The 23,568-nt window shown below is 34.9% G+C and overlaps 2 protein-coding genes across 5 annotated transcripts in view; one reads left to right on the plus strand and one right to left on the minus strand.

Moving 5' to 3' along the window:
- LOC142334586 (uncharacterized) overlaps nt 1-23,568 on the minus strand; it is a 270,416-nt gene that overhangs the window by 60,699 nt on the left and 186,149 nt on the right. The window lies entirely within an intron of this gene.
- LOC142334584 (uncharacterized) overlaps nt 19,962-23,568 on the plus strand; it is a 42,661-nt gene continuing 39,054 nt past the window's right edge. Inside the window, exons 1-2 of one of the 4 annotated variants that reach the window (XM_075382729.1) lie at nt 19,962-20,186; nt 20,915-21,154. In XM_075382729.1, the coding sequence (XP_075238844.1) occupies nt 20,997-21,154 (158 nt within the window). In that variant the 5' untranslated portion in view covers nt 19,962-20,186; nt 20,915-20,996. The other 3 variants (XM_075382726.1, XM_075382730.1, XM_075382727.1) reach the window with 3 other exon arrangements.

Raw genomic sequence — 23,568 nt, forward strand, 5'->3', positions numbered from 1 at the left:
TCTTTAAAACTAAAATAATTTTCTGAAAAAAGGAGTAATCCCATTGAGCGCCATTCGTGTGAGAAACTTGATGCTTGAAAGCTTTCAAGGAAAACAACGGATCTCCCAGAAAAAAATTGTAGTAGCAAAACAATTTGAAACGGATCAGTTGAGCACAAACCAGCAAACTAACTTTTGACTACCGGAACAGCTGACAAAATGCTGACATTCAACACCAAAAGCAACCTAGACCTCAATAAAATACTAAAATTGCGTAACTGTATCTTCCTTTCGAATAACTACACCATCTGTCTCTGTGAGACCCGGTTGACGAGGATGTTATATCCACCTCGGTCTTCCTGGTGAAATAGTGTTTGCAGAAACAACAAGTCCGCCACAGGCTGATAACCAAGGACACACTACACGATAGCCTGTTTGGATTCCGAAAAACAACGGTCAGTGAGTGTACAAATTCTGTTATTTCTTGATCAATTGGTGTCCCACAGTGGTCCATCCTGGGCCCTCTATTGTTCTCGCCTTTCATTAACGGTCTCCCTGAGTCATTAGATGAAGTCAGCTATTACGGCTAGGCTGATGATTTCAGAGTCATTGTATTGCAGCAGAATCAGCTGGACAACGTAGCATTCAGGATCGAAAACTGACTAAACTCTAACAAAAAGCTGCTGAATATCAAGAAATCAACAGTTCTCAGTTTGAGAGGCAACATGCAAGCTACCCTAACGAATAAATCTCTCACCACAGTCATGAGTCAACGCGAGTTAGAAGTGATAGTGAACGGTAACCTCTCCTGCTACAAAAACTCCATTCACCGTCAAGCTAAGCAATAAAAGCCTTGTTTCAAATCAAGCCAAGTCTTTTGCAGAATTGCTCAATCTACACAACACTAAACGCTTACATCGGCTACGTAGTGCTCATCTTAACCTACGCCACCCAGACACGGAGGCCAAACAAAACAAACTTTGAGCAGCTAGAAAGAGTCCAAATCTGGATATTCATTGTATTCTTGGACCCAAAAGGACTACTTCAAATAGTTAATACAATTGAAACTCCTACCACTTAGTCTCTGCATTGAAATGCACAATTTCCTGATGTTGTTAGCCATGCCACAGAACAAATATGACATCAAGATTCAGAAAACCCTACAATACACCTATAACCTCAAAAGACAGTTCCAGAGAGGTGAGCTACCAATTGACAAAACCAGGCTTCAAAAGACCGACCTATGCAGATGTGGAAACTGCAACATCTTCGAAAAGCTACGACAAGCTTAAAACTTGGACTGCAAAGAAACCACCTAGAAAGCTTGCCCTGAATTCTATTCAACTACAACTGTTGCTACTACAATTAATAGTGAGAATAATTTTCTCAACTCTTATCTTTAATTTTTCTGTTTGCTGAAGTGAATAAGTGCAGGGGTGATATAACTTGAAGAGTTCATATTTGTGCCCGGAAATTGTAAAAAAATTGATTAAAGAGTATAGGCGTTATTTCCGTTTGGGAACCCACCGCCTTAGGGGGAGCATTTGATCTGCAGCCCAGACACAAGAGTCATATTTTAAATAATGAATAATTATGTAAAAGCACGTGCTCTGTAACTGGGGAGGGAAGATTGCATAACGTCCGGGAGGCACTACGGGGAATGATCCGAAAAGTGTGTTATGTATTGTTGAAATTTTGAGGTCCACCATTTCTCATAGGGACGCTATAAACAATTTTAAGCTTCTTTAAGTCGCGCTATTTATGGAGCTGGGCAAGGCGATCTTTGGTTGAATATACGCATAATGCCAAGTTTTAAATTTGCATGACCTTGATGAACAATGCGCAGATAAAATGTCATCAAAAAACTTAATTGCAACATAAAGATGTATCATGCTACAGACCCATAAGTCTGCTGTGCTGTTGCTCAAAAGTTTTTGAGAAAGCAATATTTGACGAATATAGCCACTTTCGAGAACCGTTCCACATAAGTCACTATGGCTTCAGACTTTGTCGATCAGCGTCACTTCATTTGTGGCAATCTCTCGATAAATTCTAGGAAAATAGCAATCTTGAACCCATTCAAGAACTAATTGTACTCTATCTTGATCTTGCCAAGGTGTGTGACACAGTTTCACGTAGGAATCCATAGGACTCTCTGGAGGAATTTTAAGAAACTATGATTAAGAGGAAACATTTGTTGTGTGATGAAATTGTACTTATTTCACAGAAAACAATTCGTGCAAATAAACGGTGAGAAATCATCACTCATAAATGACACAGTTTGTGTTCCCCAAGATTGCATATTTGTACGCTTACTATTTTTGCTCTTCATTAATGATCTATCAGAAGCAATGAATAACTTTGATATTTACGGCTATGCAGACGATTTTAAAACAATTATCCGAGGCCAAAATGACCTGAATCAAGCAAAAAAAAACAACAAAAATTGCATTGAAGACAAAAAACGGAAACAAAATTTTAAGGAATCTCACGTTCTTAATGCTAAATGCGATATGCATTAAAAATTAGTTAAAACAAACTTGCACCAGTAGAATTCCATTGTGATTTTGGATTACTTGTACATCAAGACTTCTCATGGAATGACAACGGTCAAAGATTATCTAAAAAGGCAATGACTGACTAATTTCAATTCAAGAGAAACCTCACATGAACTTATGATTTTAAAGTGAAACTGAAGACATACGCAAGCTATGTAGTACCCATAGCAACCTAAGACTCTCAAGGTTGGCTCCCAAAACAAAACAAACCTTCATTAGGTCAAAATACAGCCTAAAGCAACGAAGTGGCTCACATCTTCATTACAGAGAACGCTTGAAGCCATTAAGACTTCTAACCCTGAGCTTTTACGTTGAATTGCATAATTTTTTGTATTTGTCAACAAAACGGGGATTATGATGTAAATGACTTATTAGAAAACGAAAAACAGAGCGAAAACATGAGACAAACAGAAAGAGTGGAGACAAAAAGAACTGACGCTCAATTTTTCAGACGAACAAAGCTACTCGTCAACTACTTATCTAGAACTTATGCCGACTTTGGACATTTTTTGAACAAAACACCATTGAAGAACAATTACTTGAACTTCTTTGAGAAATAATAATTCAAAAGAAATAAATGTAGCTGAAAAATAATTCGCAGATGTAGAGACTAGTTTACTATGCAAGTCTGGAAAGTAAGAGATCACCTTTTTTTAGAAAACTATAACTAACCAGATATGACTTGCTATTGACCCTTAAGCCTTCCAAAGTGCATATTCAAAATTTGTGAGGAAATTATTTTCAATTAAATTTCTGATTTTGTGAGACATCACTTCTCTGATAGATTGCGGACCGGCTTCCGAAGGAAACGGACCAGCGAAATTGCAGTTAATTCTCTTTCTAAACACGGTGTACAAAAAATGAATCAACCAGGGTACTAAGTATCTTGTATCTTGTCTGTGTGGAAACTTTTGCCACTGTATCATCGAACGCTTTGTTAAAAAATGTTCATAACTTCGGCGCTGGAGGAAAACAACTGTGCTAATTCTGTCTTGCCTAAGGAGCCGGAAGAAATTTGTGAAAATAACAATGAGGTTTCCTCGAAGTTCATTTCCATCGAAAACTCACCTGAACAACTAAATGATATAATTGGATTTAGTTTTTCTGACGAAATGAAACTGATGAATTGAGAAACAACGCATTAAGGAAAAAGCAATTCCATAGAGGCGTCTGTTGATCATCATCTGCTAGTTTAAGTGGAAAATCAAAGCAACCTTCTAGGATTGAAAAGTGCTCATTTAGGACACAAATAGTGCACTTTTCAAACTCAAAAGAATTATTAAAATATCAGCAGAAATCAAAACTAAACTTTTTTAGGTTACAAGGTACTCATTGTTGTTTACTGCCAGCAGGCATTTTTTCCAAATAAACTGAAAATGAACAAAATTATGAAGTTACAAAAAAATTTCTACAAGACGGTTTTAAACGAAAAGCAACTAAACAGACTTTTAACTTTACTCCTGTCAGTCTCTATTTTGAAGTGCATGAATTGTTGTGCCTTAATGAAAGAAGGTAAATATAACGATGTGCTAAACAACCTAGAATGTGTTTAATTAAGTAGTCCTGTCAATATAGCCAAAAATCGAATAATAAGGACTGACAAAAATTTCTTACGCCTGAAAAATCTCACCACACATCTAGTGCTTAAAGTCTATTCAAAATATTGTGTTTTGTTTTGTCTTTCTGTAATTGCTACACAGAGGAAAACAAATATTCCTGGCGAAATATATGCATATGAAATCCTATCCTACTACTGCAGATACGCCTTTAAATATCACAGCAATAGGAAAACCCATAAAATCCCTTTCCGTAGCCCAAATTAATCCTACTACTGTTGCTGCTGCCATTAGCATTGAGAGCCACTGAAGTTTGAAGATGTCATGCCGAGTAAAAAAATGATTTGTTTGGTTAACGAACTAGTTTTACAACGAGCTCAAAATGTTCCTTTGGCTCAGTCAGGTCTGAAGCTTACTTCAGAATGCCTTGAGTCTACGACTTGAAACCCGTAGTTAATTTGTTTTGACGTAGAAATCAAACAGATTGCCAACTTTGAAACGGCTATAGAGAAGTAGTTTGCCATGATAGAGTCATTTCTTTGCCTCTCTTTATATTAAACGTAAATCAAACTGACCACTATGTTTATGCTCCTAATCATTACGTTTTTACGCCCCTTAATCTTGCAGAATAGGTTTTTTACATGCATTTTGGAGAAATTTAATCATCAAAAGGCTGCCATTGCCAAAAGGGTCAGCGAGCGAATAGTTGCCAATGCCAACCCGGGCCGAGGATTTTGCCCAGAAATAACGGGAAAAAGAGTGTAAAGAGTGTAAAAATGGTCATAAACTGAAAAGCTGCTGATGTGGATGAAACTCCAACAACCAAAAAGCCACAAGTACCAAAAGGCCATTGACCAAAAAGGTATTGACACAAAAATTGTCATGAAAGACAAGTGCGGCTGCGTCCCGCATTGTTTCAACAAAGTGATCAAAGGAACAAGTCCCCAGACACAATTTTAGTAGATGACAATGTAATCTAAAATTCTGCTTGGATTTTTTTACAGTTTTCCTCACGATTTATCGCTGCTGCTTTTTCTGAGTTTTGTGTGATTAGTTCATTTGGAAGTTTAAACAACTGACTCATTTGTTGTTTGTTGGTAGTTTTTATATAAATCAAATGGAGAAGCTGCAGGGGATATAGTTTCAATTTTATTAGTTTTTCTCGACGAAATTTCGTAACAATGAACTTTTAATTTTGTGATCCAAATTGCTCTTAGATAGAGATTAAGTTTGTTACTCAAAGAGAAGATTAACAATAGGATATTTCAACGCCCCGAAGGCTGAGTAATTATGAGCACGCAGGAGGCTGAGGATTGGAACTCCTCCCAAGCGGAGTTTTTCCGCACCCAAAATTTTCTGTGGGCTCCCTCTAAATTGAGTTGCCCCGTTTGCTCTTGCTCGAGAGAAGAGTGCTAGTCAGATTCCATTCAATCGTAGTCTAATCTAAATCTATGTTTATTACAAGCCGACTTTTAAGCTGCAGAGCTGTACGTTGAGAGTAGCGACAATTTGATGCTGTTTTCTGTCTTTGGCTCTTTTTTGTCGCTTAATTGATCTGAAAATATCAGTGTCAAAATTTTTTTAATGACTCTGTCCTCTCATGTGCTGATGCCTCACAGATCAGTAACAGAAAAAAGATTCTCAAAGTGAGGGTCAATAGAAAATGTTAGTATAGACCAAAAAATAGCACACAAATTTCTGGAATCAAACCAACGTGAGTTAGTCAACTATTTCAGAGACTATCAATTTAATTTGCGTTCTTTAGCAAGAATTCCTTTGTTTCAACAAACAAAAACTATCAAAGAAACAAGTACCTAGACACAATTTTAATAGATAGCAAAGTTATCAAAGTTTCTGGTGGAATACAGTTATGATCTTACTCACGACTTGTTGCTGCTGATTTTTCTGAATTTTAATTGATCTGTTCATTTGCAAGTTTAGACAACTGACTCATTCGTTGGCAGTTTTTTATATAAACCAAATGGAGAAGTCGCAGGGAATTAATTTCAATTTTGTTGATTTTTCTCGAAGGAATTTTGTTCCAATTATTCTAAACGTGTTTGCCCTCTATTTTGATGTATATGCTTTCGGAAATTCTTTTCATTCCTCTGTTAGTGACTTCTCCACGCTTGACTTCTTAACTGTGTGATCTGTGACAAAATAAAGATTCTCAAAGTGAAGGTCAATAGGAAATGTCAGTATAGACAAAAACATAGCACAAAAACTTCTGCAATCAAACAAACATAAATTAGTCAACTACTTCAGAGATTATCAATTAAGTTTGCGTTCTTCATAAAAAAGGTTTGTTTCATCAAAAAAAATGATCAAGGAAGCAAGTCCATAGACACAATTTTAGTAGATAACAAAGTAATTGAAACTTCTGCTTGGATCCAATTAGATTTTTTCTCACGATTCATTGCTGCTAATATTTCTGAGTTTTGAGTGATCTGTTCATTTGGAAGTTTAGACAACTGACTCGTTTGATGTTGTTTCTTTGTCTTTGGTTCTTTTTTTGTCGCTAAATTGATCTGAAAATCTCAGTGTCAAAATTTTTTTGATGACTTCGTGCTCTCATGTGCTGATGCCTCACAGATCAGTGACAGAAAAAAGATTCTCTAAGTGAGGGTTAATAGAAAATGTTAGTATAGACCAAAAAATAGCACACAAATTTCTGGAATCAAACCGACGTGAGTTAGTCAACTAGTTCAGAGACTATCAATTTAATTTGCGTTCTTTAGCAAGAATTCCTTTGTTTCAACAAACAAAAATTATCAAAGAAACAAGTACCTAGACACAATTTTAATAGATAGCAAAGATATCAAAATTTCTGGTGGAATACAGTTATGATCTTACTCACGACTTGTTGCTGCTGATTTTTCTGAATTTTAATTGATCTGTTCATTTGCAAGTTTAGACAACTGACTCATTCGTTGGCAGTTTTTTATATAAACCAAATGGAGAAGCCGCAGGGAATTAATTTCAATTTTGTTGATTTTTCTCGAAGGAATTTTGTTCCAATTATTCTAAACGTGTTTGCGCTTTATTTTGATGTATATGCTTTCGGAAATTTTTTTCATTCCTCTGTTAGTGATTTCTCCACGCTTGACTTCTTAACTGTGTGATCTGTGACAAAATAAAGATTCTCAAAGTGAAGGTCAATAGGAAATGTCAGTATAGACAAAAACATAGCACAAAATCTTCTGCAATCAAACAAACATAAATTAGTCAACTACTTCAGAGATTATCAATTAAGTTTGCGTTCTTCATAAAAAAAGGTTTGTTTCATCAAAAAAAAAATGATCAAGGAAGCAAGTCCATAGACACAATTTTAGTAGATAACGAAGTAATTGAAACTTCTGATTGGATTCAATTAGATTTTTTCTCACGATTCATTGCTGCTAATATTTCTGAGTTTTGAGTGATCTGTTCATTTGGAAGTTTAGACAACTGACTCGTTTGATGCTGTTTCTTTGTCTTTGGTTCTTTTTTTGTCGCTAAATTGATCTGAAAATCTCAGTGTCAAAACTTTTTTTGATGACTTCGTGCTCTCATGTGCTGATGCCTCACAGATCAGTGACAGAAAAAAGATTCTCAAAGTGAGGGTCAATAGAAAATGTTAGTATAGACAAAAATATAGCACACAAATTTCTGGAATCAAACCAACGTGAGTTAGTCAACTAGGTCAGAGACTATCAATTTAATTTGCGTTCTTTAGCAAGAATTCCTTTGTTTCAACAAACAAAATTATCAAAGAAACAAGTACCTAGACACAATTTTAATAGATAGCAAAGTTATCAAAATTTCTGGTGGAATACAGTTATGATCTTACTCACGACTTGTTGCTGCTGATTTTTCTGAATTTTAATTGATCTGTTCATTTGCAAGTTTAGACAACTGACTCATTCGTTGGCAGTTTTTTATATAAACCAAATGGAGAAGCCGCAGGGAATTAATTTCATTTTTGTTGATTTTTCTCGAAGGAATTTTGTTTCAATTATTCTATATTTGTTTGCCTTTTTTGATGTATACGCTTTTGGAAATTCTTTTAATTCCTCTGTTAGTGGCTTCTCCACGCTTGACTTCTTAACTGTGTAATCAGTGACAAAATAAAGATTCTCAAAGTGGAGGTCAATAGGAAATGTCAGTATAGACAAAAATAAGCACATAAATTTCTGCAACCAAACAAACATAAATTAGTCAACTACTTCAGAGGTTATCAATTAAGTTTGCGTTCTTCAAAAAAATTGCTTTGTTTCATCAAAAAATGATCAAAGAAACAAGTTCCCAGACACAATTTTAGTAGATAACAAAGTAATTGAAACTTCTGCTTGGATCCAATTAGGTTTTTTCTCACAATTTATTACTGCTGATATTTCTGAGTTTTCAGTGATCTGTTCATTTGGAAATTTAGATAACTGAAACAATTGTTGGCAGTTATTTACATAAACCAAATGCAGAAGCTGCATGGAACTAGTTTCCTTTTTATTAGTATTTCTCGACCAAATGTTGTAGCAATGATTCTAAACGTACCTGCGCTTTTTTTTGATGTATATGTTTCAGAATTTTTTTTGTTCCACCTTTTTAGTTACTTCTCCACGCTTGAGTTCTTAATTGCAAGATCTAAATTGCTCCTAGATAGAGTTTAAGTCTGTTACTTAAAAAATATTAAAGATAGATTAGCTAAAAGGTGTTAAAACTCGATATGCAATTGTTAAATTACTGGAACATTTTTGCAATAACTTGCATCGTCAGGAGTTAAAAACTTGTTAAATTAAAAATATACAAATTTGCAAACACACTGTTGGGTGTCATGATTATCTTGTTACATTTTAAATTTTTCTAAAATTCCAATAGGATTCCTTCTTAAAGTTTGCTAACATGTTAAAAGAACTTTAAAACTGTTGACGTGATTCTTTCTCTTTATAAGTTTTAAATAGGAGATTTTTGTTTTGATGAACATCATAACGCTGGTTACATGGCAGTTTGAAAAATTTTTTAGTCAGAACATGCTTTCTGCACTTCACTAATATTTCAGTGTTAGTTCCCTGCTCTTGTACTTGTCCCAACTGACTCATTTGTTGACAGTTTTTTATACCAACCAAATGCAGAAGCTGCATTGAACTAGTTTCATTTTCTTTAGTTTTTGTCGACCAAATTTTGTAGCAATGATTCTAAACGTAATTGCCCTTTATTTTGATGAATATGTTTCCCGCTTTGTTACAAAATGTTCATATTTTCGGCGCTGGAGGAAAACAATTGTGCTAATTCTGTCTTGCCTAAGGAGCCGGAAGAAATTTGTGAAAATAACAATGAGGTTTCCTCGAAGTTCATTTCCATCGAAAACTCACCTGAACAACTAAATGATATAATTGGATTTAGTTTTTCTGACGAAATGAAACTGATGAATTGAGAAACAACGCATTAAGGAAAAAGCAATTCCATAGAGGCGTCTGTTGATCATCATCTGCTAGTTTAAGTGGAAAATCAAAGCAACCTTCTAGGATTGAAAAGTGCTCATTTAGGACACAAATAGTGCACTTTTCAAACTCAAAAGAATTATTAAAATATCAGCAGAAATCAAAACTAAACTTTTTTAGGTTACAAGGTACTCATTGTTGTTTACTGCCAGCAGGCATTTTTTCCAAATAAACTGAAAATGAACAAAATTATGAAGTTACAAAAAAATTTCTACAAGACGGTTTTAAACGAAAAGCAACTAAACAGACTTTTAACTTTACTCCTGTCAGTCTCTATTTTGAAGTGCATGAATTGTTGTGCCTTAATGAAAGAAGGTAAATATAACGATGTGCTAAACAACCTAGAATGTGTTTAATTAAGTAGTCCTGTCAATATAGCCAAAAATCGAATAATAAGGACTGACAAAAATTTCTTACGCCTGAAAAATCTCACCACACATCTAGTGCTTAAAGTCTATTCAAAATATTGTGTTTTGTTTTGTCTTTCTGTAATTGCTACACAGAGGAAAACAAATATTCCTGGCGAAATATATGCATATGAAATCCTATCCTACTACTGCAGATACGCCTTTAAATATCACAGCAATAGGAAAACCCATAAAATCCCTTTCCGTAGCCCAAATTAATCCTACTACTGTTGCTGCTGCCATTAGCATTGAGAGCCACTGAAGTTTGAAGATGTCATGCCGAGTAAAAAAATGATTTGTTTGGTTAACGAACTAGTTTTACAACGAGCTCAAAATGTTCCTTTGGCTCAGTCAGGTCTGAAGCTTACTTCAGAATGCCTTGAGTCTACGACTTGAAACCCGTAGTTAATTTGTTTTGACGTAGAAATCAAACAGATTGCCAACTTTGAAACGGCTATAGAGAAGTAGTTTGCCATGATAGAGTCATTTCTTTGCCTCTCTTTATATTAAACGTAAATCAAACTGACCACTATGTTTATGCTCCTAATCATTACGTTTTTACGCCCCTTAATCTTGCAGAATAGGTTTTTTACATGCATTTTGGAGAAATTTAATCATCAAAAGGCTGCCATTGCCAAAAGGGTCAGCGAGCGAATAGTTGCCAATGCCAACCCGGGCCGAGGATTTTGCCCAGAAATAACGGGAAAAAGAGTGTAAAGAGTGTAAAAATGGTCATAAACTGAAAAGCTGCTGATGTGGATGAAACTCCAACAACCAAAAAGCCACAAGTACCAAAAGGCCATTGACCAAAAAGGTATTGACACAAAAATTGTCATGAAAGACAAGTGCGGCTGCGTCCCGCATTGTTTCAACAAAGTGATCAAAGGAACAAGTCCCCAGACACAATTTTAGTAGATGACAATGTAATCTAAAATTCTGCTTGGATTTTTTTACAGTTTTCCTCACGATTTATCGCTGCTGCTTTTTCTGAGTTTTGTGTGATTAGTTCATTTGGAAGTTTAGACAACTGACTCATTTGTTGTTTGTTGGTAGTTTTTATATAAATCAAATGGAGAAGCTGCAGGGGATATAGTTTCAATTTTATTAGTTTTTCTCGACGAAATTTCGTAACAATGAACTTTTAATTGTGTGATCCAAATTGCTCTTAGATAGAGAATAAGTTTGTTACTCAAAAGAGAAGATTAAAGATAGGATATTTCAACGCCCCGAAGGCTGAGTAATTATGAGCACGCAGGAGGCTGAGGATTGGAACTCATCCCAAGCGGAATTTTTCTGCACCCAAAATTTTCTGTGGGCTCCCTCTAAATTGAGTTGCCCCGTTTGCTCTTGCTCGAGAGAAGAGTGCTAGTCAGATTCCATTCAATCGTAGTCTAATCTAAATCTATGTTTATTACAAGCCGACTTTTAAGCTGCAGAGCTGTACGTTGAGAGTAGCGACAATTTGATGCTGTTTTCTGTCTTTGGCTCTTTTTTGTCGCTTAATTGATCTGAAAATATCAGTGTCAAAAATTTTTTAATGACTTTGTCCTCTCATGTGCTGATGCCTCACAGATCAGTGACAGAAGAAAGATTCTCTAAGTGAGGGTCAATAGAAAATGTTAGTATAGACAAAAAAATAGCACACAAATTTCTGGAATCAAACCAACGTGAGTTAGTCAACTAGTTCAGAGACTATCAATTTAATTTGCGTTCTTTAGCAAGAATTCCTTTGTTTCAACAAACAAAATTATCAAAGAAACAAGTACCTAGACACAATTTTAATAGATAGCAAAGTTATCAAAATTTCTGGTGGAATACAGTTATGATCTTACTCACGACTTGTTGCTGCTGATTTTTCTGAATTTTAATTGATCTGTTCATTTGCAAGTTTAGACAACTGACTCATTCGTTGGCAGTTTTTTATATAAACCAAATGGAGAAGCCGCAGGGAATTAATTTCAATTTTGTTGATTTTTCTCGAAGGAATTTTTTTCCAATTATTCTAAACGTGTTTGCCCTTTATTTTGATGTATATGCTTTCGGAAATTCTTTTCATTCCTCTGTTAGTGATTTCTCCACGCTTGACTTCTTAACTGTGTGATCTGTGACAAAATAAAGATTTTCAAAGTGAAGGTCAATAGGAAATGTCAGTATAGACAAAAACATAGCACAAAAACTTCTGCAATCAAACAAACATAAATTAGTCAACTACTTCAGAGATTATCAATTAAGTTTGCGTTCTTCATAAAAAAGGTTTGTTTCATCAAAAAAAATGATCAAGGAAGCCTGTCCATAGACACAATTTTAGTAGATAACAAAGTAATTGAAGCTTCTGCTTGGATCCAATTAGATTTTTTCTCACGATTCATTGCTGCTAATATTTCTGAGTTTTGAGTGATCTGTTCATTTGGAAGTTTAGACAACTGACTCGTTTGATGCTGTTTTTTTGTCTTTGGTTCTTTTTTGTCGCTGAATTGATCTGAAAACCTCAGTGTCAAAATTTTTTTTGATGACTTCGTGCTCTCATGTGCTGATGCCTCACAGATCAGTAACAGAAAAAAGATTCTCAAAGTGAGGGTCAATAGAAAATGTTAGTATAGACAAAAATATAGCACACAAATTTCTGGAATCAAACCGACGTGAGTTAGTCAACTAGTTCAGAGACTATCAATTTAATTTGCGTTCTTTAGCAAGAATTCCTTTGTTTCAACAAACAAAATTATCAAAGAAACAAGTACCTAGACACAATTTTAATAGATAGCAAAATTATCAAAATTTCTGGTGGAATACAGTTATGATCTTACTCACGAATTGTTGCTGCTGATTTTTCTGAATTTTAATTGATCTGTTCATTTGCAAGTTTAGACAACTGACTCATTCGTTGGCAGTTTTTTATATAAACCAAATGGAGAAGCCGCAGGGAATTTATTTCATTTTTGTTGATTTTTCTCGAACGAATTTTGTTCCAATTATTCTAAATTTGTTTGCCTTTTTTGATGTATACGCTCTTGGAAATTCTTTTCATTCCTCTGTTAGTGGCTTCTCCACGCTTGACTTCTTAACTGTGTAATCAGTGACAAAAAAAATTTTCTCAAAGTGAAGGTCAATAGGAAATGTCAGTATAGACAAAAGTAAGCACATAAATTTCTGCAATCAAACAGACATAAATTAGTCAACTACTTCAGAGGTTATCAATTAAGTTTGCGTTCTTCAAAAAATTGCTTTGTTTCATAAAAAAAAAATGGTCAAAGAAACAAGTTCCTAGACACAATTTTAGTAGATAACAAAATAATTGAAACTTCTGCTTGGATCCAATTAGGTTTTTTCTCACAATTTATTACTGCTGATATTTATGAGTTTTCCGTGATCTGTTCATTTGGAAATTTAGACAACTGAATCAATTGTTGGCAGTTATTTACATAAACCAAATGCAGAAGCTGCATGGAACTAGTTTCCTTTTTTTAGTATTTCTCGACCAAATGTTGTAACAATTAATTATTAATTGTGTGATCCCAATTGCTCTTAGATAGAGATTAAGTTTGTTGCTCAAAAGAGAAGATTAAAAACAGAATATTTCATCGCCCCGAAGGCTGAGTATTTATTAGCACGAGTATTAGAACTCCTCCCAAGCGGAAGTTTTCTGCACCCAAAAATTTTTGTAGGCTCAGTTTCTTTTCAATTTTCAATTATTGTTTAATCTAATTCTATGTTTAATACAAGCCGACTCTTAAACTGCAAAACTGTAGTTTGAGGTTATTGACAATTCGATTCTCATTTTTGTCTTATGGTTTTTTGTCGCAGTTTTGGTCTGAAAATCTCAAAGTTTAAAATATTTTTGATGAATTTTCCCCTCTCAAATGATGATGCATCACAGATCAGTCACAGAAAAACATTTTCAAAAGGAAGGTCAATAGAAAAAAACAGCATCGACAAAAATATAGCCAAACAACTTCTGGAATCAAACTAACATAAGTTAGTCAACAACTTCAGAGACTATCAATTAGGTTTGCGTTCTTCCGAAAGAGTTCATTTGTTTCAACAAACATAATGATCTGAAAAACAAGTCCCTTGACACAATTTTAGTAGATAACAAAGTAAACGAAAATTCTAATTTGATTTATTTAGATTTTTTCTCACAATTTATTGCTGCTTCTTCTGTGTTTTGAGTGATCATTTCATTTGGAAGTTTTGACAACTGACTCACTTGTTGGCGGTTTTTTATATAAATCAAATTGAGAAACTAGTTTCATATTTTTTAATTTATCCGGAACAAAATTTTAACAATAATTTTACCCATATTTGCTTTTTATTTTGATGTATATGTTTCGTAATTTTTTGTTCATTCGGCTATTTTAGTAACTTATCCACGCTTGAGTTCATAATTGTATGATCTAAATTGTTCTTAGATAGAAATTAAATTTGTTACTCAAACAGGGTGACAAAAAACAGAGTATTTAATTGCTTGGATGGCTGAGTAATTTTGTAGCGAGCCAGAGTTGGAGGATTGGATCTCCTCTCTTGCGAAAATTTTCCGCATCAAAAAATTTCTGTAGGCTCTTTTTATTGATTTGATCCGATTGCTCGTTGCTCGAGAGAAAAATGTTTGTCGGATTCTATTTGGTGTTGATTTTTAGTTTAATCTAAATCTGTGTTTCTTTCTAGCCAACTTTTAAGCTGCAAGTCTGTAGGTTGAGAGTGCTGACAATTTGATCCTGTTTTCTGCCTTTGGTTTTTCTTGTAGCACATTTGGTGTGAAAACATCAAATTGAAAACTTTGTTTAATTATTTCTTTTTTTTTCGAGTGCTGATGCGTCACAGTTCAGTGACAGAATGAAAATTCTCAAAGTGAAGATCAATAAAAAATGACAGTGTGGACAAATAAGCAAACAAATTTTCGAAACCAAAAAAACATATTATGGTTGCCTACTCCCGAGACTATCTATTAAATTTGCGTTTTTCAGAAAGTGTACCTTTGTTTCAACAATTAAAATGTTCAAAGAAACATGTCCAGAGACCCAATTTAAGTAAAAAAAAATAAAGTAATTGAAATTTCTGTTTGGATCCAATTAGGTTTTTTTCCCATGGTTTACTACTGCTAATATTTCTGAGTTTTGAGTGATCAGTTCATTTGGAAGTTTTGTCAACTGATTTATTTGTTAACAGTTTCTTATATAAACCAAATGGAGAAGCTGCAGGGAATTAATTTCAATTTTGTTAATTTTTCTCGACCGAATATTGTTCCAATATTTCTAAACGTATTTGCCCTTTAGTTTGATGCATATGATTTCAGAAATTTTTTTCATTCTTTTGTTAGTGACTTCTCTACGCTTGAATTCTTAACTGTGTGATCAGTGATAGAATAAGGATTCTCAAAGCGAAGGTCAATAGAACATGTCACTATAGACAAAAGTATAGCACAAAAATTTCTGGAATCAAACAAACATAAGTTAGTCAACTTTTTCAGAGACTATCAATTAATTTTGCGTTATTGAAAAAATGCATTGTCAAAAAAATGATCAAAGAAAAAATTCCCTAGACACAATTTTAGTAGATAATAAAGTAATTGAAACTTCTGTTTGGATCCAATTAGGTTTTTTCTCACGATTTGTTACTGCTGATACTTCTGAGTTTCGAGTGGTCTGATTATTTGGAAGTTTAGACAACCGATTAATTTGTTGGCAGCTTCTTATATAAACCAAATGGAGAAGCTGCAGGGAATTAATTTCAATTTTGTTAATTTTTCTCAACCGAACTTTGTTCCAATTTTTCTAAACGTATTTGCCCTTTGTTTTGATGTATATGCTTTCGGAAATTCTTTTGATTCCTCTGTTAGTGAATTCTCCACGCTTGACTTCTAAAATGTATGATCAGTGACAGAATAAAGATTCGCAAAGTGAAAGTCAATAGTCAAAAGGAAATGACAGTGTGGACAAAAAAAGCAAAAAATTTTCGGAATCAAAAAAAAAATAATTAGTCAACTACTCCAGAGACTATCCATTAAAATTGAGTTCTTCAGAAAGAGTTCTTTTGTTTCAACAAGCAAAACGATCAAAAAAGCGATTCCATAGACTCATTTTCAGCAGATAAAATGTAATTGAAAATGTAAATTATGTAAAATGTAAAATTTTGTAAATTTCTCTCGACCGAAATTTGTAGCAACTATTCTAAAAGTATTTGCCCTTTAATTTGATTTATATTTTTTCGGAAACTCTTTGTATTCCACCTTTTTACTGACTTCTCCACTCTTGACTTATTAATTTTGTGATCTAATTTGCTTTTAGATGAATATTTAGTTTGTTACTAAATAGAGGAGTTTAAACAAAGAATATTTCAACGCCATGATGACTGAGTAATTAAGTAGCATGCCGAAGGTCAAGGATTGGAATTCCTCCCAAGCGGAATTTTTCTGCGCCCGAATAGTTTTGTAGGCACCCTCTGAATTAAGTTGCCCCGATTGCCCGTTGCTCACGAAAAAAGGTCAGTCAGATTCTATTCAATTTTTAATTATGGTTTAATCTAAACCCATGTATAATACAAGCCGACTTTTAAGCTGCAAGTTGAGAGTAGCGACAATTTGACCCTGTTTTTTGTCTTGGGCTCTTGTCAAATGTAGTCTGAAAATTCAAGGAGTGAGTTTTTTAATGACTTCTTTTTTTAAGTGCTGATGCATCATAGATCAGTGACAGAATAAAGATTCTCAAAGTGATGGTCAATAGAAGATGTCAGTATAGACAAAAATATAGCAAAGAAAATTTTGGAATCCACTAAAGGTAAGTTAGTCATCTACTTCAGGGACTATCAGTTAAATTTGGGTTCTTCAAAATTAGTTCCTTGGTTTCATCAAACAAACTGATCAAAGAAACGCTATTATGTAAGTCAAAAGATACAATCTTAGGAGATAACAATTTAATCAAAAATTCTGCTCGGATATTTTTATATTTTTTATCTCACGGATTATTGCTGCTGACTTTCTGAATTTTGCGTGAACAGTTCAATTGAAAGTTTAAACAACTGAATTTATTGTTGGCAGTTTTTTTGGGTCTATTCTGTTTCGGCCCCCGCAGATTAGTGAGCATACATTTTTTAAGACACTCCAGGCGCACGTGCTATTTTCTTAGATAAAAACGTGCTATATAACAACATATAATTTGTAACTGGGGATCATAAAAAACACTGGGGGCGAAACAGAGTATATCCGTTTTTTTCTATACATGAAATGGAAAAACTGAAGAAATTAACTTTCAAGTTGAATAATTATTCTCGACCAAATTTTGAAACCATTATTTTGAACGTATTTGCGCTTCGGATTTCAACGTTTTTGCTTTTGGACGTTCTTTTCATTCCGCTTCTTTAGTGACTTCTGCATGCTTGACTTCTTAGTTGCGTGATCTAAATTGCTCTTAGATTAAGTCTGTTACTTAAACACTTTCATCGTCAGGAGTTAAGAATTTAGTAGGTTAAATATTTAGAAATATGCAAACAAACTATTGTGTCATGATTATCTATTTACTAATTTTTCTAAAACTCGAATTGGTTTCCTTCTTGAAATTTGTTAAAACATTAAAAAGAACTTTAAAACTGTTGATATGAGTATTTCTCTTTATAAGTTTTCAATAGGAGATTTTAGTTTTGATGAACATTACAACGTTGCTCATATGGCAGTTCGAAAATTTTTTAGTCAGAACATGCTCTCTGCATTTTATATTACAGTGTTAGTTCCCTGCTCTTGTACTCGTCCCGCGTATTCAGTAGTCATAAATTGAAGCATCGGATGCAAAAGATAAAGAAAATAAAGTATCAGAATTATAAACAAAATAGATATGGTAAAGAGCAATTAAAGTATCATATGTATTGATTTTGAATCAAGATTAGAAAAACAGTATCAAATTTTAGCTACTCTCATCTATGTCTATTACTAGCCAACTTTTAAGCTGCAAATCTGTAGGTTTTGAGTAGCTAAAATATGATCCTGTTTTTTTCTGGGGATGTTTTCCGTCTCAGAAGCTGAAAGAGTGGAATGTTTTTAATGACTTCTTCCTCTCATTTCGCACGTGTCGTGAATTTGCTCTCTCTCGATCATCGGCTTGATTTGATTTTGATATTTTGATCAATCGCAACAGGTGAAAGAAACACCATGTTAAAGATCTGTAAGGTAAAAGGTTTCCGCACCATGAAATTGGACAAACTTTTGTTGGACATTGCATGAAATTGGACATTTTTTTTTGGTTGAAAGTTCCAATAATTTTATAAGTATTTTATCAACTATTCCGTCAATCTGAACTATTTTTGCGTTTTTCAGTCCCCCGCTTTAAAAGTGTTCGATACCCCAGCTTCGCTTCATTAAAAAGCAAAAACACTGCAGTTAGAGCGCCAATTTGAGGGATCGCCTTCACTTTCTATCTTTTCTCTTTGACACATAAGTTTTTTCCCATTCCAACTCAATCTTTCTTTCTTGCAACTTCTCCTATTTCCTTTTTTCACTTCATTCTGGCTCTCTCACATTTATGTTATTTTTGATCTTCCTATGCATTTCATTCCTCGTTTTTTGATCTTTTACCTTCAGTTTTTCTTTATTTTCTTTAATTTTCCTGGCTCCCACTCTCTCAGAAGCTTTGTTTCTTTCTTTAGTTTTTCACACTTGTACTTTGATCTTTCTATCTATCTCAATCTGTCTTCTCTTTATTTCTGACTCTTCATCTATCTAAATTCTTCCCCGCCTTCGAATCCACTTCTCTTATTGTTTTCTTTTTATTTTTAAAATTTTAAAATACTTGTCTTTTTTAAACCATCAAAGAATCGCGTATTGCTGTTCTATAAGTTGTATCAGCCTTCCACAATCAACTCAAGGTTTGTTTTTATTCACAACTTCAATACCTTTACCTCCTCTACCTTGTTATTGCGTTGCTCCCACCCGCAGTGCTTTTTCTCCATGTCGTTTTCTTTTTTCTTCAGTTTGCTTTCCTTCATGCGTTCTGTTTTTCTTTGTCGCTTTATTTTTGTATATACTTTACTTTTTTCTCGCTTGTCTCTGTTTTCATTTTTGTTACATTTGTGTGCAAAGTTTTTACGTCAGTCCAAAAGCTGGCTGCAAATAAATCCAGCGCCCGCCTGTTTGAGAAGAATTATCAACATTTTTGGTTATTCTTTCGTGTGAACTTATGTCAAACTACTTTTTAGCCATTTTGATTTTGTCGGTCATTGCGCCCATTTGTATCTATTAATCTGCGAACAAATTTTAAGTAAATTGAGTATGGTACTTAAGCAATTTTGGTCAGTGGTGCATTGAAATTAAAACTGTGATTTACACTGAAGGTGTTTTCAAAGGTTTTTGTAGTTAAATGTTTTCGAATTGATTTTGTGGGCCTGCTAGTCATTGAGGTAATTCGTAGTTGAATGTTGTCATATAATGTAGTTTTGTTGATCCTTGCAGCTATACTTCGTTTTTATCATTGAATTTCTCTTCCCTTTGAAGTCATATTTGAACTAACTTTTGCCTTGCTGTAAACCCATAAAATGGAAGATCTGTAACGGGTTTTCAAAAGTTCTGCAAAAGTGTCCAGTCATTATCTTGCTAGTGTTAACGTTTTCTTCATTAGTTTAAAGCTGTATTATGTTAAAGAAAAAGAGTCTGCGCTTTGATATCAGTTTTCCTACGTAATTTTCTTATCCATACAGGCTTTGCTCGGTAGCCAATTTTTTGTTTGATCTCAGGAGGATCAATTGATTGATCAATTTGGTTTTGAAAGTTCATAAAACGTGGGGTGATAGTAAATTAATCAATACTTGTTAAGGAGAATTGTGTGTTTGTTTTGCTACTGAAAGAAAATGTCAATGCAAAGCGAAAAGCAATAGAAAGTTAGTTTTGCTCGCCATCTGGGCTGTACAAGACGTTGACTAAAGAGTAGCCGTATTTCGGAAATGAGAAGGATTCAGATTAGGAGTGTGCTGCTACGGAAATTGAGTAAGAAAAGAAACGGGTCTATCTTTTTATATTCTTTCAGATTAACATTTGAAAAATTTGGTGAATTGGTGTGACAGCAGCTATTTGAGGCTAATGCGACTGAAATTGGATGAGGTATGTGTGGTTGGGTAGTTTGCTGACTTGACTATTCGGAGTGTGGTAGTTTACGTGAGGTTATGGCAGTGTTTGTTGGTGATGCTGTGCTGGTGGAGAAGAGACTGTGATTGAGGTAGCGGAGAAGAGAAGAAGTAAACAATTTGATTTGATCATGCGTTCGGCTATAATGAGAGTATATCTCTGTCGGTCTGAAGAGACAAGTGAACTGGGGCAATTTATTATGTTAATATATCCGTATGAATTTACTTTGCCCCTCTCTTATCGTGCCCTGCTAGTTTAATGTGGATAGGAGGATTACGGATTGAGTTGAGCCCGAGCCAGCGAAGGAATTGGCAAATTCCAACTTGAGGAGCCGTGCGGTGGCGTTAAGAGAGGAAAATACAAAGAAAAGCAAAAGTAAAGCAAGCGAGCAGAGCAAAGCAAAGCAATCCAAACTAGAGAGAGGAAGGAGGGGGGACTGGTTGCTTTACTTTTACTACTATATTGGTGGCTATTCTAACCGCTTTGCTTTGCCTCGAGCAATGTGCGCTTCTTTATTACCGCACAGTAAGTTTATTGAAAGCAATTGAGCAAGTTACTCTTATCCGTAACATTTTTCTAAACCACCGGCCATTAAGCCGCCGTCGTTATTCCAACCACTTGTCAAAACCATGTTCGAGAGCATAGAGTCTTTCGTTCTGACCCAAACTCCTTAAAATTAGTACAACTTTGAAACAAACTACTCGACTCAGATTTGAAGGCATTAACACTTGCTACAATGTAAGTCACAATTTTATTACTTACTTACACAAGTCAACACCACACCTTACCTAACAGTTGGCCTCTTTTGCTTACATTCATTTCCATTGCTGTGAATTAGGTCAAGCGATGGGAGACTGGGAAAGATCTTGGAGACTCTGGAATCGCTGCTCTTGGACAGTACTTCTCGCCAGGTGAGAGTCATGCTGGTGGGAATGAAGGGAGCAGGCAAAAGTCTCTTCCGACAAGTCCTCTTCCACGAAGCGGGCGACGAACGTCTCAAAGAGAAGTTCAATGATCTAGAGAAGAAGCAGAATCGCAGTGATGGAATTGCCAGAACCTGCGTCACTTTACACGATAGGTAAATTTTACGCGTTACAATATAGCCATTAAAATTCTAAGACAGCGGGTGCTCGAAAAGGCTAGAATGGTTGTTGAGCTCTTGCTATTGAAAATTGCACATAACTCAATAATAGGGTATTTGGTCACATTTTAATTTTGTAGTTATAAAGCAAATTATGCGCAATAAATCTTATTTGCCAGTTTTAGTGTTGTAACTATGTCCGAAATTGTCAAAATATGTACGTCAGGAATCTTTCTGTTGTAAATTTGTGCAATTTCCGTGAACATGAGCCTGAGCCTATTATGAAATTTGTTTTCAAAACTTGATAGAAATATAGCTTATTAATTGCACGCAAACGAAGTTTGTAGCAATTATATTACTCATGCGTCTTTTTCAATGCGATTTTTTGCTTGACCGATTTTTCGTCAGATTATTTAGACTTTTCGTCCTCAAAAACGGGATGAAGAGGTAATGACCGGAGGGCATCAAGGGCACTTAGAGCCTTTCGGCTTACTAGGCTGTGTAACTTTGCTTTGCTTCGAATTCTGATATCGTTCATGGCCTAATTGGGATCGGCAGCTGCATCAGATGCTTCAAACGGGGTCATGAAATGCCATCACAAATAAACTTGTTGAATAAAAAAAGGCAAAAAATAGAAACTATCCAACCGACAGTAAGATCTTATCGATCGGCTAAGAGCCCGAGAATACTACTCTAAAAAGATTGGATGGTTTTTCCACCCAATAATCGTAGACTTCTATCAAGTTAAACTGTAAAATAATCTAGAAATACAGGAATTAATTGAAAGTTTATCAGGAGACTACGGAAACAAAAATCACCCCTGCCATGATCTCAACTTGATAGATTTAACCATTTTTTTAGCACAAAATGGAACAAGTTTAGCGAAAATGTCTCAAGTAAGCACAAAGCAAGGTTTTGTCTATCCAATCACGGAATCGGAAATCTTCACTACTATTAAACAATTTCAATATAAACAGTCTCTATTGCTATGACTATAATTGTTAAAAGCATTGACGCGTGTGTTAAGCTTCTCTTTTTGATGATTGGTGCAAGCTTAAAACTCGTGCTTACCTAATCGGTGCAACACGCTATTGAAAAACGTCTTTTTACTTGAAGACTGAAACTACCAAAAGTTCAGTTACTTCGAAAAAACGGAAATGCTTCTGATCCATCTTATTTTGCCCAATTTTGTTACTTCCAGTTGTCGGCCGTTATTAAAAAATTTTAAGAATTTAGATGAGTGAAATGTTCTGATTTTCATCTAAAAAACCACTGTGGTCACAGAGTTCAAAAGGAGCACCGTTGATACATTCATATTTTTTGGTTGATTCGTTTGGAAACCGCGTTTTGGACGAAATCAAAGAACATTTAGATTTTTTATATTGTTGATAGAATTGTTTAATTGCTCTCAAACGAAATTTGTAGCAATTATATTAGTCATGTTTGTCTTTTAATAGCCGGGCAGTGGTAGCTGGGACTATTATTGGCCTTCTCTTGGTTTTTTTCGTCTTCAAGATTTTTGTTACGACCATATGGCGTCACAATCACTTCAAAGCTGCTTTTTGCTGATTCATTCATGCAATTGCAACTGAATTGCGTGCGTGAACTCATTTTGCACTCTTCGTTGAGTGAGTTTTTGTGTGATTAAGTTTTAGTCAAGCGTGACTGACCTTGCTCTCAAAAATGACTTCCTGACTCTCAAACTGACTTTTCTTTACTTTAATTCAAGAGATAATGTGAGTGCGTATCACTCTAAGTGAATGTTATTGGAGAGCAGCTCATAGAAGCAGCAATAACTTATACAGATTCTTAATCAAAATAAACATCACAGAATTTAAATAAAAAATTTCTCTTAGGTCTGCTTCTGCTACTCTCTTGTTTGCGGTTTTTCGCTTGACCGATTTTGCGACTGACCCATTTGACTTTTTGTCCTCAAAAACGAGATAAACACGTAGCGCGCAGCGGGCATTAAGTTCTCTTAGAGCATTTCAGCTCACTAATCTCCAAGTATGCGATTCACAAACTGTTTTGGAGACCTTATTTGGTGGTCTTTATTAGTTGACCCCCCATCAGCCGCCCTCACTTCACCACCTCTGCAGTTCGTTTAGGCCTTGAGGGCCCCGTGCAGCCAAAGACCCCCTCCCATCGTTGCCTCCCGTTACTGTTGCCCCCACCCCCATCAACCTCCCGCTGCGCTCACCTCAGGCCCCTTCAATTAAGATAAAGCTAGCCTCACTATACCGCGGCTAGCTACTGACGAAGCCAACCGGTAGTTTGAGAGCAATTCGCTCGACGTTAGTCGGTTATATTCTGTACTGTAGACATGAAATACTTTTGAAATCATTAGGTGTTCTAGTGTTTTACCAAAAAAAGAGTGGGAGACCAGTGATCAATTCTGAGCCGACTTCTTA

This window comes from Convolutriloba macropyga, chromosome 2 (assembly GCF_964194025.1).
Source record: "Convolutriloba macropyga chromosome 2, txConMacr16.3, whole genome shotgun sequence".
Classification (NCBI taxonomy): Eukaryota; Metazoa; Xenacoelomorpha; order Acoela; family Convolutidae; genus Convolutriloba; species Convolutriloba macropyga.